General features: G+C 39.6%; 1 protein-coding gene and 1 long non-coding RNA gene across 8 annotated transcripts in view; one reads left to right on the top strand and one right to left on the bottom strand.

The window, feature by feature from the left end:
- Window positions 1-13,565, top strand: part of CLCN4 (chloride voltage-gated channel 4) — a 47,527-nt gene extending 33,962 nt beyond the window's left edge. For all 7 annotated transcript variants that reach the window (XM_083846963.1, XM_083846965.1, XM_083846964.1 and 4 more), the window contains 3 exons: window positions 1,356-1,754; window positions 7,469-7,685; window positions 9,216-13,565. In XM_083846963.1, coding sequence (XP_083703089.1) covers window positions 1,356-1,754; window positions 7,469-7,685; window positions 9,216-9,306 — 707 coding nt within the window. In that variant the 3' untranslated portion in view covers window positions 9,307-13,565. The remainder of the gene's footprint in view (window positions 1-1,355; window positions 1,755-7,468; window positions 7,686-9,215) is intronic.
- Window positions 10,203-16,301, bottom strand: LOC310903733. Its single transcript, XR_014587762.1, has 3 exons — window positions 14,246-16,301; window positions 13,755-13,828; window positions 10,203-10,337 (listed from the first exon to the last, which is right to left on the bottom strand). It is a non-coding gene; the product is annotated as an uncharacterized lncRNA (long non-coding RNA).
- Between the last annotated feature and the right edge of the window lie 359 nt (window positions 16,302-16,660).

Raw genomic sequence — 16,660 nt, 5'->3', positions numbered from 1 at the left:
AAAGACTTTAAAGGCAATCTGGATGACCACCGTGAATATGAACACATACAGCAATGTAGTGATGTAACAATAACTAGGTTTAATCTTCCTGTCGGAACGCAGAAAGTGCTTTATCTTATCCGTAAATGGTCTTAACGTTCATAAAAGAAACAACACACAAAATGTTTGCTGTGATACTCCTGTTGATTTGTTAGTCAACAGTCACGTCCTCTTTCAAAAGGTCCAAATCAAGGTGCAGAGGTTTTAATAGTACATTGAGACATACGGCAGCATGGTCACTGCTCGTTCTTAAGCCCAGTGTTCTGTCTCGCTTAGCGAAAGCCTGTAACAAGTAGAGGAAGTATTAAATGATCCTTACTGTGATATCTGCTCACAGCTTTTCAGACTCAGTCATTAAGGCATTCCTGAGATGAAAGCTATATCCGGATCATCATGTTAAATAATCAACAATTTAATTTTCCTGTATGTTGCTAGATTAAAAACATCTTTTAATGACCTGTTTGCTGATTTCTCGCATCTAAAATGGTGCCGTATTTTGAGGCCTAAAAATAGCAGATTTATTACTTTTACCTTTTGAACAGAGGCAAAGAAATGTTACCTAATAATTCAGTGATACATACACACTTGTCTGCAGTTATATGATTATTTTTATCCTTTAATGTAAACTGAAGGAGTAAGTATGCTTGTAAAATGAGGAAAAGGATTGAAAAATATAACTACAACCCTGTCTATAGCTGCATGCCTAGATGTAGCTTTAGACCAAGCTGTCTGGGTTCAAACTGGGTGTTGTACTAATACCAAAAGTTTGGGTTTAAGCAGTAATGTAGCTTGCAGTCAGTGGCCTAAACTATTCTTATGTAGAATTTTGTAGCCATGGCATACCTGAAGATAATGCTTAGTTTTCTCCTCAGTATGAATGCTACAGGTAACCCAGTGCAAAGGCCAGCTGTCAATGCTCCCTGTGCTGTACTCCTGCCTGTCCCAGCCATGGTACTTAGCTGATCCTTGGAGTTACTTTTAGGTTTAGTTTCCCAAGTATCCAGTATAGCTGAGGTTTTTTGCATGCTTGCTTGTTTGACAGCACACTCTTTTAGCATTCATTATTTGCTTTTCAGTGTTGGCATTTTTGGCTTGAGCAAGTTCACTCAACCTTTTTGACAAAAATTGCAGCACATGAAAAATCTCTTTCTTCAGTTAAATAAGTCCCCAGATACTTCACAAAGTATAAGGGCAAAGTACTCAGCATGAATAATCTTTTGGCTGTTAGAATGTAAGACACAAAAATAGGAATGAGTTGCTTAGCATGTACACTTAAAGAGCACTGAGGGGAATGTGACTGCTTTCCTTGTTGGCAGGTGGTGTTACCCGAATGACGGTCTCTCTGGTGGTGATTATGTTCGAGCTAACTGGAGGCCTGGAGTATATCGTACCTCTTATGGCTGCAGCAGTCACAAGCAAGTGGGTGGCAGATGCCTTTGGGAAAGAAGGGATCTATGAAGCTCACATTCATCTGAATGGTTACCCATTTCTGGATGTGAAGGATGAATTTACACACCGAACCCTGGCAACAGACGTCATGAGACCAAGGCGTGGCGAAGCTCCTCTCTCTGTTCTGACGCAGGACAGCATGACTGTGGAGGATGTTGAGACATTAATCAAGGAGACTGACTACAATGGCTTTCCAGTCGTGGTTTCAAAAGACTCGGAGAGACTTATTGGATTTGCACAGAGACGAGAGCTGATTCTTGCAATAAGTGAGTAGAGAGTATCAGTGTACATGTGAGTGTGACTTTGTTAGGGATTTTGATAGCATGGGATGTTAACAGTGTCGTTCACCTTGAAGAACGGGTAAATAAGAACCAAGCCAAATTTTCCACAAATCTGGCTTTTACTTGTTGCTAGGACACATAGCTGGAATCTCTTCTATTGCAACTGGTAGATTTCTGTAGCCTTGATATTTGTGAGATAATTTTGTTGTCACTCACAGCAGTACAATACAATCTGCTAGAGACAATAAAGATAAGCCCAACTCGTATGACCAGAAGTTTGCCAGAACCAGAACAAATGTCACTGCGGTGCTGCGCTTCCTGTAGTCTCATGGGCTGCCAGTGGCAGCTGGGCCAGTTGTTAACCTTTGTCACCCTGTGACAAAGTGCATGTCCCTGTACTTCTTTCTGTTTCACTATCTCATTTTTTTCTCACGTGCAGGCCTTTTGCACTAGGGATGGAAGACTTTTCATTGGAGGATGCTGATGTGATTAAATCTCAATGCTTGGTAAAGGATGGTTGAGTTTTGTCAAGCATCCAGTGTAGAGCTAGCTGGTTAACTTACAGCGTGATCTAGATCCATAAGGATTTTGACCCATCAGATCCTTTCCTGTATGGTCTGATGGCTAGGTGGGGATTGCAAAGATGTATTATATGAAAGCAAGTGTTCTCAACGTCCTCATACCCAGAGACCCAGGTGTGCAGAGGTCTGCAAGCCTGGGAAATCAACTCCATGGTCTGCTCTCAATTCTGAGTCCTATGGTGCTGAAGGCCACCCAGGTGGCCTGACAGGCTGCTGGTGGGGCATGGTTGCCTTATACTTTGCAGAGGGGTGGACTAGGAATATCCTAATCTCCCTGAAATGGAATTATTCCTCTCTGTGTGAGCCTGTTTCATCCCTCTGCTTCAGGTACCTTTAAAAATCTGCTGTCTCGGATGGAGCTGAGGAAACTTCTATACTCTTCAGAAAAGAAAATCCATAAATAGAAACTTGGGTTTAGAAGCCTACTTTCCTGCTCACAAGGACTTCTCACAAAATGAGATTTGAAAGAATGGTGGTCTTTAAATGCGCATTTTTGGATACATGTGTATTTTTGTCTATCAGATGTAAAGAGATTCATTCCAAGTGATCAGCCCTAAAACTTATATTCATTTATTCAGGGGTGCTCAGCTGCTACTTGGCTTTTCTCTTCTCATCCAATAGCAGAAAGTCATCAGTGCTGGGATGCTATACGCAGAAGAGAGAAAGAGTTGACAGATCCCAATTTTCTCCCCATAATATGCAACAGAGAATTCTCTTCAGTAAGAAATGCATTTCTGATTTTTGCCCTTCTGTGGTGTAAGTTGCCATTTCAATTACACAGAAAAGAGTCTATGAACTTGATTAATTTTGCATTTATTTATATAAGGAATTTCTCAAAACACAGGAAAGCAGAACAAACATTGCTGCCAGTTTCACAGCTCCTCTAATTACACAATTGCAACTTAATTTCCAAGGTGTATGGGAATCTAATGGTTTTTTTTGTTAAAAACACACTATCACTGGTTGCTCCTTCCTCCAAAAAGAAGGGAAAAAAAGTGCCTATGAAGTCATAATCCTCTGTGTACCAGTCTCAGTGTAAGAGAATTTTAAATACACCAAGGTAAGGTCCAAGTCTGCTGCAATGCCCTCTTTAAACAACCAGTTTTGCCTAAGGGCTAATCTTCCTTCGGTAGTAACAAAAGGTGTACATCCAATCTAGGATAGTAAATATGTGCCTGTAGTTTCACCAAATGCATAAATGCTAAGCGTTTATGCCATTTATGAAATAATTTGTATTTTACCCTACTTTTGCTAATGATTTTCAAATGTCTTCTGCAATCCCCTGTGAGAAGTGGAAAAACCTTAATTAAATGTTTTTGGCCTGCCCCGTGTCTGGCTTTTACAGTGTGTATGCCGTGTCAGGGCTGTAACACTTGCTGCCATCCTAACTTTATAGCCTTCTGCATCTCCCTTGCAGAGAGGTATGTCAGTGGGAAAATTGCATGGAGTGAAGGTGCAAAGCCCTCACTTTAAAAGCAGAAAGATCTGACACAGTCTGAAGTGAATCGTAAGTTTGAGCAGCTGAATCTTTTGATTCAGGCCATAAATGGCAACATAAATTCAACATGGCTGAATAGGCTTGCTGGGAGATATGTGAAAATGCCCAGCTATGCACAATAACAAAGAAATTAATTAAGAATAAACTCGGTGAACATTTTAGATCAAAATGCTTTCCTGTTTGAAAACTGTTTCTCTGACATCCACATTTTCCAGAAGAAAGGGTACTGTGTCTGACCTGATCTAATCAAGAGTATCTTTAATAGGATCAGAGGCAGAACTGAGATTTAAAACCAAAAATTTATCTTCATAGATAAGTTTTCCTAAGAGGCTTAGCTGTGAGGGACCTTTGGTAACCGTCTTTCTATCGTGCTGGGCATGACAGCTCCCTGATCTCAATCTGGGCCAACTCTGTGATAAAATAGTTAATCTTTCCGATACTTCATAATTTTAGGTGAGTATGGTTTGTGTCCTTCTGACTTAAAATCTAGATTTGGTGTCACTTTTCCAAGAGACATGGTATATGGTTCCAGTATAAGGCAGAGCAAAACACTGGTTTTGTACCAAGCTAGCAATTTTTTGATAGTTAATCTTTCACTAAAGGGTAAAGTTGCTTTGCATTTATTGCAGAAGTCACTGCTCTTGGGTAATAAATAATGGCAGAGTAGCTGGTGTGCTGTGAACTTCCACCTCAGCTTGCTTCACAGTTGTGTTCGTGGAGCCATACCCTAAGTCTCCCTGAACTATAAAATTACTTGCCAGGAGACAGACATCACATGCAGTAAAGCATCTTTTATTCTCCTGTTTGGGTTCTTATCTCCTGTTCAGCCTGACAGCATCCAGAGATACTGGAGTAATGTCTGCAGCCAGTATAGCCCATCTGCACAACCCTGTACCCAGGGAATGAGGTCTTTGGAAAAGCAGAGTCAGGCTCACAGCTGTATCTCTGCTTTCACTACATTGTGCTCCGCAGAATATATCCTCAGTTTGAACCAGCTTTGGTACCTCTATGCGATGACACGTTGTGCCATTATATACAATCATAGAATATTTCGGAGTATATGCTTTCAGCTAAGAAGCCTCAGCTTTGTCTTGCTTGATTAATTGTGCATCCACAGTGTGCAGGCCCAGGGAATTCACTGGAGAAATACTCCAATTCCCTCACATGACTGACTTCTTGAATGAAGGCAATAACTACTGAGTCCTGCATAAAATGCCTGCTCACACACAGCTCTCTGTCTTGTGATTTATCTCTGTGTCATTTCTTTCTTACTACTCGGAGCACTATGCATGCTCTAGAAATGTATCCAGTCCCTGTAAAGTAGATGGCAATGCCACTTCTGATTGCTCCAAAGCACCTTCGGGAGGACTGCGTCCTTCTGTTGGTCCTCGTTGAGCAGGCAGGCGAGCAGGTCAGGTGAACGTGGGTGGTCAGACTCACCCTCTGGGAATATGTGTCTACTTTTAAGACGACTCCTACTTTACAGTCTTACAGTGGGGAGTATTTGACTCTGTAAAGCTCTTTTTACATTTGGCTAGCTTCAGAGGCGTTGTACAGAAGGCAGAGTCCTGGACACAAACCAGGTAGCCTGCATAATGTGCTTTTCCCAATGTGGAATTGAAAGAGCAGCACAGTTAACATAGGCTGTGAATTCCTGAATATGAGAGGCCATTTCACATTTGGGAGAATTAATTCACTCTGTAGCTATGACAGAAGTCTTCTGTATTGATTACTCTGTAGAGCCAGACATCGTCATCCACTCCTACTGTTGAGTTTTATCTGTTTTTCTTATCCACTGACTGCAAAAATCATCTGTTCTTCCGTTTTACCTTCTCTTAACTCCTCCATCCAGTGAGATTGCATACAAAGTCTACCATTTTTATGATGCCACTGAATTTGCTCAAAATTACTACATCATTCAAGTTTCTCTAGAGAGATGTTTGGCTTTGAAGAGTGAAGTCATGTCTTTGGCTAATCACTGTTGTCCAGGGTCATTGCTGCTTTGGGAACAGCAAAGTAGTAACTAAAGTGCTTGGGCCTGTTGCTTTGGGTGCAGCTTCAGGAAGGAAATACCTAGCTGTCAAGGGCTTTTATCAAAGGGTGGGACTTACCTTCAGTTTGATTAATGATACCTCTTACTGCAGATCGTATATCAAAGAGCTATGCAGGCATGTTCACACTTGAAATTGGATGTATGAATCAAAACAAGATGAGACAAAGTTAGCATCATTCCTATAAATTGCAATAGGGCTTGTAATATGTGGAGTGAGAAAGTTGAGAATCATAATATAGTGATATTAGGTTTGAGCCAGCACTGCTCTGGTTCCAGAAATATTACAAGACAATGATCATTAAAAGGAAAAAAGTGCAGCTGGAACATGTTGGAAACCATTACTGTCTACACATTACAAGTCACAGAAGCAAGTTTCTGCACTTTGATTGATGGAAATGAGCTCCAAGAATATATACATATGCTTTGAGTATGTCTGATTTGCTGTGCCTCTCAAGAACAGAAGCAGCCTATATTAATCAAAGATAACAATTCATACTTATTTCCAAGAATTTATACAAAAAAAAAGAAAAAGGAAAAAAAAAGAAAAGAAGACAGAATGAAACCCTCAGAGCCAAACAAAAGATATGCTTATTCTGGGGAAAGACAAGTGGCCTTTCATTTGGAAATCCATCTCAAATGTTGTTCACACCCTGTAGTGATGAATAGAAATGAGGTAAACACTACAGAGAAAATAAACCACTTCTATGCTAAGAATTCTTGTGGGGTCATACTTTAAAATAAAAGGCTTATACTGATCATGTAAACTCCAGATGTAGTGTACAGTTCATTTCATCATTTGATCAAAGTATGAATGAAAGCTTTTGACCTTTTGAAAAGGTCAAATACGTACTGTTGAGGAAAATGTATCAAACTCATTTACTGCTATATATTGTTCCTCCTTTTCCTATCTTCCGTTAAGTAGGAAGCTTATTTTTTCTGCCCTTTTAGAATCTCTCTATATAAACCCTATTTAAGAACTTAAGTGCAAAATTGCATCATTTTCCCTGCAACCCGGAGAGGTGTGCCAGTGTAAAATAACACCCACACTGCTCCCAGATTCCTGGAAAGTGATTTAGTCTTTTGCTACTTTTATGTTCACAAATAAATTTGCCATGCTCAGGTTTCCTCAGCCCCACTGAGAAATCTGGGAACAAATTGACTGCTCCAAAGTGACTGTTGACAGGCTTTTGACTCCTCTCCTTCAGGTATGCAATGGAAGTTTCTGTTGTGATTCTCACAATGGAGAAAACAACTTACGATCATTTGAATTTGACAGCGATTGGGTTACTGATGTTAGAGAATACCATGAGCCATGCTTTTATTCAGGAAAACATTATGCCAACCAAGTAAAAGTATGTATTTGTAAAAACATTGTAAAAATGTCGAGGAAACTATATCAGAAGGAAATTCATGTTTTCTCCAAGACCTCATCTCTTATGACCTCAGTAACTGACAAAAGGCTACTACTGCCTTTGCTTTCCAAAGGAGGACATAGTTTTTTCATTGTTATTATCAAGCCTGATTAACAGGCCCGACTCACTGTCTGCCTTGATCTTTCTTTATACAGAGAATGCAAGACAGCGTCAGGATGGGGTGGTGAGCAATTCCATTGTGTATTTCACTGAAGACCCCCCAGAACTGCCACCCAATAGTCCCCATCCACTGAAGTTGCGGCGTATTCTCAACCTGAGCCCTTTCACCGTCACTGACCACACACCAATGGAAACCGTGGTAGATATCTTCCGGAAACTTGGACTCCGACAGTGTCTTGTCACTCGCAGTGGGTGAGTAGATGCTGAGTCAAGCACGCTTCAAGAATCTTAGAAGATTTTTTTTGGAATTAACAAAAACACTGTTTGGGCATCTAAAGCCAGGTATAGATAGTAACTAATTAATCAGCACCTCTGAGACACTCAGATGAATATTTATATTCTATTTTGTGGATGGAAAACCGAAGGGAAGTGTGCCCAGTCTCTCTTCAGGGCAGCAAAAGAAATCAGACTCACAACCAAAATGTTCCTACTGGGTGTCATGGTTCATGCTGTTCTCCCAAGTCCTTAGTGTATTTTCATGTAGATAAGGTAAAGATAATTACAAAATAAACTGTTGTGACTCCTACTATATTTTCATTTTCAACAGAAGCAGATCTGGCAAGTAGTATTGTTTGCAAATGATGTGCCTGTTCCTAGACATCCAGCTAGATTAGATGCTTAAGAAGACTGTGATAAAGACATGAGTTGAGGAAAATTAATTCATTCTGCTTTTCTTTAATGGAAAGTGGAAAGGCATATAAACTGAAAGTCCATGAAAAAGTGTGGGCAAACATGACATTAGAAGAGTAAAAAGCCGCATTGTATGCAGTAGAAATAAATCTGATGGTTCCAATGAGATTTCCATTATTTTGGGAGTATTGCTCATCACAGGATCTTGTGGTAAGAAGGAACTTTAAAACAGAACAGCAAAACCAGAGCCATCATTTTCAAATGTGGAAGACTAAAACTTAGTCTTCTGCAAAACCCCTTTTTGTTATTCAAATACATTGCATATAATCTGTTAGTATTGTTGGAGTGTGCTCAGCATTAAAAAAAAAAAAAGTACCATTTCTTGGGACAGAAATTTAGGTTCTGTTTTGAGGTGCTTCGTTTTGGAAATTTTCACCATGAGTTCTGGTACTTTCACTAAATGAAAGGTGGAATAACTCTAACAATGACATAATTTCAAAATTCAGTGCCTCACTGCCTTCAAGAAATATAAATAAAAGCCCTGGAACATTGAACGTTAAAATGTTTTTTACTCTTGTGCCTAGATGCCCTGCAGGTCTTACATTTTTTGACGGATACAATTCATTTAGCATCATATAAGTGCAAAATTATCACTCAAAGTTGAAGGAACTGTTATGTCAGAAAGCGAGAGTTTCAGAAAGCCCATGCTTTTGCTTAGTTCGTGTACTACTAAACCCCATGAATGCCCTACATCAGTTCACTGGTGCCTTGGTTTTGTGCTGCTGATCCTCTGCAGCCTGAGCCTAAGGAAATTCATTACTTTGTCATATGAAGTGTTGGTAATTGTAGCTCCTCGCTCAATCATGTTCTCAACAAAAGGAGATAACAACCTAAAATATTTCACTTAATGATCATGGCTGAGGTAGTAAACATAAATGAGGTGAGAATGCTTTTTATAAAACAGAATTTCTAGGAAATAGGATGGACAGTGTAAATGGAAGCACTAAAAAAATGTCCCTGTAGCTCAATAGGAAAAAAAAAAGGATGATATATGAGATGATTGTTGACCTTTCCTTTCCTTTTCTCCTCTAGGAGGCTGCTGGGTATCATAACTAAAAAGGATGTATTAAGACATATGGCTCAAATGGCAAACCAGGACCCTGAATCTATCATGTTTAACTAGTCTGGTAAAGGGCGAAGAAAGTAACCCCAAAGGAATCCCTTCTAGATTAACACAAAGGCTATGTTCAGTGTTTCATTTTGTTTAAAGAGAAAATGTAATGTGTATGAGGAATGGCCTAATATGTCTCCGACAGAGGGAGTGGATGCAGGATGGCACTTTTTTAATGAGGAAGGCAGTTTAGAAGCTCTGAGCAGCTGCAGACATCAAGCTGTGTTTCCTTAATGAGTTACCTAACAGCTCAATTGGTGCATTGGTGGGCGTAAGTGATGTGGTGCTGAGAGACAAAGAGCCAGGAGCACCAGTGGGATGCATAAACATTCACAGGAACTCAGGAGGCAGGTGTGAAGACTAGCAGACACCGTTTATGCATAAATTGTTAACAAAGATTTGTGTTCCAAACTAGAGAGCGTGTATGAGTAATGTCAGTTGTATTTGTTACTGAAATCATGGCTATTTGTTTGCTAGTGAATTATACCATTTTCATGAGGAAAAAAATGTCATTTTAAAATGAAAATTTTTGTCACCTTCATTTATTTTTTTAAACGTTAAGTGATTCGGGACTGAAATTAAAGGAGCAAGAGCACACTTAAATTCATTTTAAAATGTAGTGTCCCCTGCTCCCTGTTTTAGTCCTTTGAATTCTACAATTTATATATATACAATTTATAAATATACAGTTCAGCATTTCTGTCAATCAGCTTTTCTTTATTAATATTGAAATGTGACTTATTTCTAAGGATTTATTATTTCTCTATGCAATTTTGCATACAGGTACTGTAATATTTAGTATTACGTGGTTTGCTATGACAACAGGAAAAAGCATAAAAGCCCATGGAGGAATTTTCAAAGGCACAAAAGGGAGACTGGTATCCAGCTCTCATCAAAGCTAGTGACAAGAAATTGAATCCTTTGCCTGCCTCCCCTTATGTAAAGAAAAATAATTTTTCACAGGCTTATGAAATTCTGCATTGATTTCTGATTCTCCATTTAGTTCCTTTTCTTCGTTGCCTTTTCTTGGCACTTGTCTGCACCTGTCAAGAGATCGGTTAATTTAATTTAGCAACCACAGACATTTATTCTGGTTAAGTTAATTTAGCAACCACAGACATTTATTCTGTAGTAGATCTGCTCTTTACGCTTCTACCGCCAGTCATAGGACCGCAGAATTGCTCCCCACAACACTGTGGCAAGGATAAGGGATCAAAGCAACTGAGAATGCAAATGACAATAGCAAGGCTTTAATTATTGATCTATTTGCAGCAAGAACACATGATTTAACATCCCTCAGTAGGAACCTCTAAGCCACTCAGGTAAAAATGCTATGTTTTCTTAAACCTTGGTTCTGGTCCTGCAGAAGATAAACACAGTCAACACTGTCTGTGTCAAAATACTAGCACTTTAGTCAAGACTGCTGTCACTAATAGGTGACCAAATTCTACTCTCAGTAACACGTAATTCACGCTGCCCAGTGTTTGGTTTACAACTATCAACTTAAAGATAATGACTGGAGAAAGGCTGGATCCTAACTTAGGTTCCTCGAATCCCCAGCAGGAGGGCCTTCTGACCACCTAAGAGTCTGGACTATTCATTCAGGCATCTAAATCCTCTACTATTTTTGCTCAAATATATATAGATACCAGTAGCTCAAATCTATTGCATCCAAATGGTTTTCAGAGACAGAGATTAGGGAAGAAGAATATGCCAGATGAACCTTTCATTACTCCAGACAAAAGCCATACTATGTTAAGCCAACTTGTAGGCAGTGTGAATGATCATTGTGTCCCTGAACTGAGACAACTAGCCAGGTGCACCCTAAGTTAGATGCCCAAAGTTACAAATTCCTCCTCTTATCTCCAGTGACCCTGCTTCCTTCTGGCAGGTGTCCCACTGCATTCACAAAAACTATGGCCCCAATTGTTTAAGTAAAAGAAACGGAAGTAAAAGGATAATTTTAATCTGCTAAGTAGAGCATTTAACAATAGTGTTTGCAACAGACTGACATAAATATATGTAGCTCTGGCCAAAGCCCATAGATATTTCAGTGTATATTTTTGTTAAACATCTGCAGTAAAATGTATTATTAAAGGGATATTGTTAAAACTATGAAAACTATAGGACTGAGCAACCCTTTCATTCTGAAAATAGGAAATGCAACATAACATTGTTGTTTCTTTTGTTTTGTCTTTGAAGCAGTCATCAACCAAACTCATAAAAAAGCAACTGACTCAACCACCAAGCTCATGAAAATTGGATTCCCTCATTTGAAGAGAGATGCCATCTTAAAAAATCAGTGAATTTCCAAAACTAAGCCCAAATGGGGTTTAGTACAAATGTCAGGTTCTAACCAAAATTATGAGAATCTAAATTTGCTAACTTTTGAGGGCACTCTTGTTCTGAAATTGAAACTGAAGGACCATGTTTTACTTTTCATTCTTATAGCCCTTAATGTTAGTATATGTTTGATAAACACTTTCTCCATCTCCCCTTATGTTTATATTGGAAGCAAGTGTGCAGACTCTCCCACCTGAACACATCTAAATACCTCTTTTGCTCAGAAGTCAATAGAAATAAGTTAGAAAGTCCATTTAATTGAAATCAAACCCCGTGCTTCATATACGTCAGGGAAAAGGAGAGGTCTTAATGCCTTCTCTGTTGGCCAAGGAAATTTCAGTCCATGCCACACTAGAATTTAGTCCATGGCAGAGCTAACTCTGAAGAGCATTCAGAGCATGTGTTTGCTAACAGAAACCAGGATAATACATCCATGCTGAAAAAAAAAAATGTCATTTCCTGAGGAAAAAGATCTTGAGTCAGCTAACTGAGATTAAACTCGTTGTGAATACAAACTCATCTGGGTATTGACTAGGGTTATGGCTCAGTCCATGGTTATGCACAGGCATAAACTTGTGTGGCAAATTCCCCTTCATACCCAGAGGCCTGATCCACTAAAACCAACAGCCAGCCCTGTGATATCTTGTTGGCTCCTCTTATTAGGCTGCATATGAGAAGGACTCAGGGACATTCAAGGACGTAAGAACAGGGTCCATAAGACCAGCGTGGTGGTGGTTTGTAGGAAGCAACAACAGAAGAAATTGAGACTTTAACTTTGGGACTACCACCCAAGCAGAAGGCCGGTAAATGAGGGTCCAGCTCTCTTTTACCAAACATGTTCCTCTTTAGATGGCATCATTTAAATATTTAAGGGTCAGAGAAAAAGGTTTGAATGTGTAACTGAGAACATGGGTACAGACTGCTGCTCCTAGTTACAAAGTCTGTTCAAAATACATTAAACCCCCTTAGAGCAGGGACTGACATCTAGCTCTGCAGAAATGGCATAGGAATAGCTGACTTCAGCTGCTTGGTCTTATCATGGCTGAGTGAATGCTAGAATGACAAGGAAGGCTTAGAAACAGGACAGACTTTGCTAATTAGAAAACTTCCAGAGATGGTAGTTGGCTGTAAGTCCTTCTGTTGAACTTCCTCCATGCTACAATTTTCATTGCTCTTAAGAGTTCGAGTGGCTGCATGGGGAACACTTTGTATAAATTAATATCATGCTTTTTGCAAAAAATGCAGTTATAATGTAATAATTCCCCATAACAAGCCCATTATTAGTTACCATTTTCCATCTGTATTCCCAAATGTGTCTCAGAAGTCAGTGAATAGACTCTAAAAGGCATAAATCTCAGCCTTAAGTATTGGAATCTGTATAACTCAAAATAGAGTCACATAGCCTGATGAATCTGAGTTACATATGTGCTTTGGTATACAGTGCTCAGTTTATGCAACCTCACATTCATGTAGTTGGATTTAAATCCTCACATTCAAGCAGTTGGACTTTGATGTCACATTAAACAAGAGAACAAAACCTTTGAATGATGCAAGTTCAGTATTGTACCTTTGTTTTGCATGAACTGTGTTCAGTTACATTCAGCTTCTGATGTATACTTGAAGCAATTTGTACCAGAAAATTTATTATTAAAACAGAGAACATGGATGGGATTAGCCAAATCCTTTGGCTGTCACAGTGACACTAATTATTAATTCTTATGCTTTGAAGAAGCAGAAAAAGAATGTTTAAGAATTACAGAATACCCATTGATTCCGTGTTGGAATGACACTACTGATAAGAATATTGTTTTGCTTTTTTGTTTGTTTGTTTGTTTTAATTGTAGAAAACAGTATATATGTTGCACCTTATCAAAAACAATGTTTGGACTCTATTTTTTAAATAAAACTGACTTACTGTACTGGAAACATTGCTCGAACATATTATTAATTGAAGTATTGTATCATAATGTCTCTGTATGATTTTGATGTTTCCTTTTCCCACCTATAAGAATAATTCAAGCTGGATGAATGGTTTAGGATATCTAACTCAGCTTTGGGTTACCTCGTATGAAGTTAGAAGTTAGTATAGTCCGTGCAATAGACTTTAAAGAACCAACCTTGACAGCTGGCTGTTTCATTTTTGGAAGGAAATGATTTTCACTTCAGCATCACAAATCCTTTCTTTAGAAATCTGAAGAGAGAAGAAAAAAAGATTTATCCTATCAGGCTCTTCTGTTTACAATCATCATGAAATTTGTTTAAAGTTAGATGTCACAAAGCCGTTACGATTTCAGATTTTGTATATATTTTTTCATTTTTACCTTAGTTTAGAGCTAGGCCCAAAGATTGAAAATGGCAGGTTCAATTGTGCTCATTTACTTGGATGAAACATCCCTTAAATGACAGAACGTTTGTGTAGTAGCAAAAAATGAGATTCATCCTGATTAATGTACTAACAAGCAAATAAAAAGGCACTATGGCATTATGCAAATAAGACATTAATCAATGGTTTATCCAAAAGAAGCATTACAGATTTAAAGGCATGCTCCAGGGAACAAATTTGAGACTGATATGTCAGCATTATCCTAATTTAAGTTAAATTACTCACTTCAGAAGCTGGTGCTGGAGTCCCAGGGCCTCCAGCTTGCTCCGTGGATTGCTGTAGCTCTAACATGGCCCGATGCACACATGAAGAAGCCAGGAGGCATCAGGCTTGCAGCAGCTCAAATAAGCAGTAATTGTTCCTGTAGTTTGTAGTTGGTCACCAGAGACTGAGCCTTAGACCTACCTGTCATCACTTGTGATGGCAGAGCCAGGAAATGGAAGAGAAAATGTTGAGAGGAATCCAGTGCTGCCCTGTCACAGCTGTGCACCACACATCCTGGCCTAGGTGCTCGTTTCTGCTAAACCAAATGGCCTGTTGCTATCCACGTGCCTTTCTGCTCCTTTCTGCCCCCTCCTTATTTATTTGCTACAAGCAATATTATTCCCTGCATTGTCCTGCTCCTCTGCTCCAGCTCCAAATGCAATCTTACTTCCACTGTGGTAGCTTAGCCAACCACCAAGCACCATCTTACAGGCTGCATCCCACACAAGAAAGGTGCACCTGTGGTAGGTGGGCTTTTCTCATGGCATTCAGGATTCTGTATTGCTCCCTGCTGGAGGACATGGAAAACCTGGTGTGACTTGCAGTGGTATTCTGCACTGAGTTTTCTGATTGTTGGTTTGCTATCTTAACACATTACCAAAAAGATGGCCTTTTCAGAAAAATAGTTGCTATATTTGCACAGATCAATGTATATACATTCACCACCTCAACCAGTGAGTAGCGAATCCAGCATGAAGGCAAGCAGGATCTGGGAAACGACAGTGGCAACTACATCCTGAAGCGCTTATGAGCTCGTAGAATTTGTCAGGAGCTGCTGACCTGGGGCTGCAGCATTTGGTCAACTCTGCATCTCTTCTTTCATCTTTCTTGCATTCTGAGCATAATTAACATGCTCACTTTGAGCGCATTATGAGCACAGCTTGAGCACAGTTAATGATTTCAACCCATGCTATCTTCAAAATTATCTTGTATAGTCAGGGTCAAAACAATCTGAGTATTCCTATGGATACAGTGGTTTCCCCAGCTTCTTCAGCTGTGTTTCATTTTGAAAAAGGATTTTGCAGCCTGAACAATCAGTGCACAGCTCCCTGTGGGGATTTGCAAAACCCCTGCGGTCCGTCTCCGGCTTGCACAGCTTTAGGAGCAATGTCTGAGTGGGCCAGCCTTCATTACGGAGCACATACTTTACAGATTAAGCAGCCTTTCTTAATCCACAAAGACTCAGTAAAGGGCACCGAAAACAACAACAGCAACAACAAAAACACAACAAACGTGCAAATTGCTTAGGAAGCTAGACAGTCAACTATTTTAACCACAGAAAGTTTTGTTCTCAAAGTTATGTCCACCGTGGTGTCTAGCTCTCAAGAGGACCATCCCCAGTGCAGTATTTGCTCACTAGTTTCATCACTAGGAAGGAGTAACATTTAAAGCTAAAATCATATGTATTTCTATGGAGTACAACCAATGTTATAGTTATATAATGTATCCTAAAAGATAACTTCCCCCCCTTTGTAGTAAGCTCTTTATTTTAACAGTTGTTAGTGAGGACTAGTGACTGTTCTGCACACAGTTCGACAACAAATGCTTCTGGGCTGGCGCATCAAATACTGAGCATTTCTCCTTTGATAGATGTAGTAGATAGGAGTGCCTGGAATAATTGTGCCATGGGAAAGGACCATTTTAAATAATTGAAGTGACATGACTAGAGAAAAACATAACTCTAAAGTTTGCCACCAGGTAGCATGGAAAGGTATTTCTGTATTAGGAAGCCCTAAGGTTTATAAAATAATATTTAACATTTACATCATTAACAAACTTGCGTTTTGCCTCAGACAACTTTTACTCGTCTAACTCTTATATTAGATCACCATTAGACACCAAAATATCTGAAAGAATTAGAGGGGACAACCAGACTCTTGAAGTCCTCAAGCCTGGGAAAAAAAACATCTAAGCTTTGCTGCAATTCGGAGGTGGAGGACACAAACTATAACAAAAGTCACAGCATGGCCCCAGTCAGCAGTGAGTTCCAGAAAACCAAAGTACAAGAGTTGCCATCTCCAGCCCTTACCTTTTGCACAATAGCCTCATGGTTATAGATTTTTGGGATCTGGTAGGGCTGGGATCCAGTTATCATGCTAGGTAAACGTCCCAGTTCCCACGATACCAGCTCTTCTGGGTGTTGAGTGGCACCTGAACTTATTTAGACCAGTGCAGCTCCCCTTTTTGTAACTGCTGCTCTGGTTGGGTTTCTGGCAAGCCAGCAGGAGCACTGTTCTACAAGCATTTGTAGGCTTCTCCTTAGAGATGTCTCAGCTGGCTATTCTGAGTGACTTTGAGATGCACATTCGCTACCTAGATGTTTCATAGGGAGCTTGGGTGCCTGCTTAGACTCTCATAATTACCAGACTGGGGTCA

Source organism: Anser anser (assembly GCF_964211835.1).
Source record: "Anser anser genome assembly, chromosome: 1".
In the NCBI taxonomy this organism is placed as follows: Eukaryota; Metazoa; Chordata; class Aves; order Anseriformes; family Anatidae; genus Anser; species Anser anser.
Note: the sequence above shows the minus strand (reverse complement) of the source record. Positions and strands in the feature narration are given on the sequence as shown.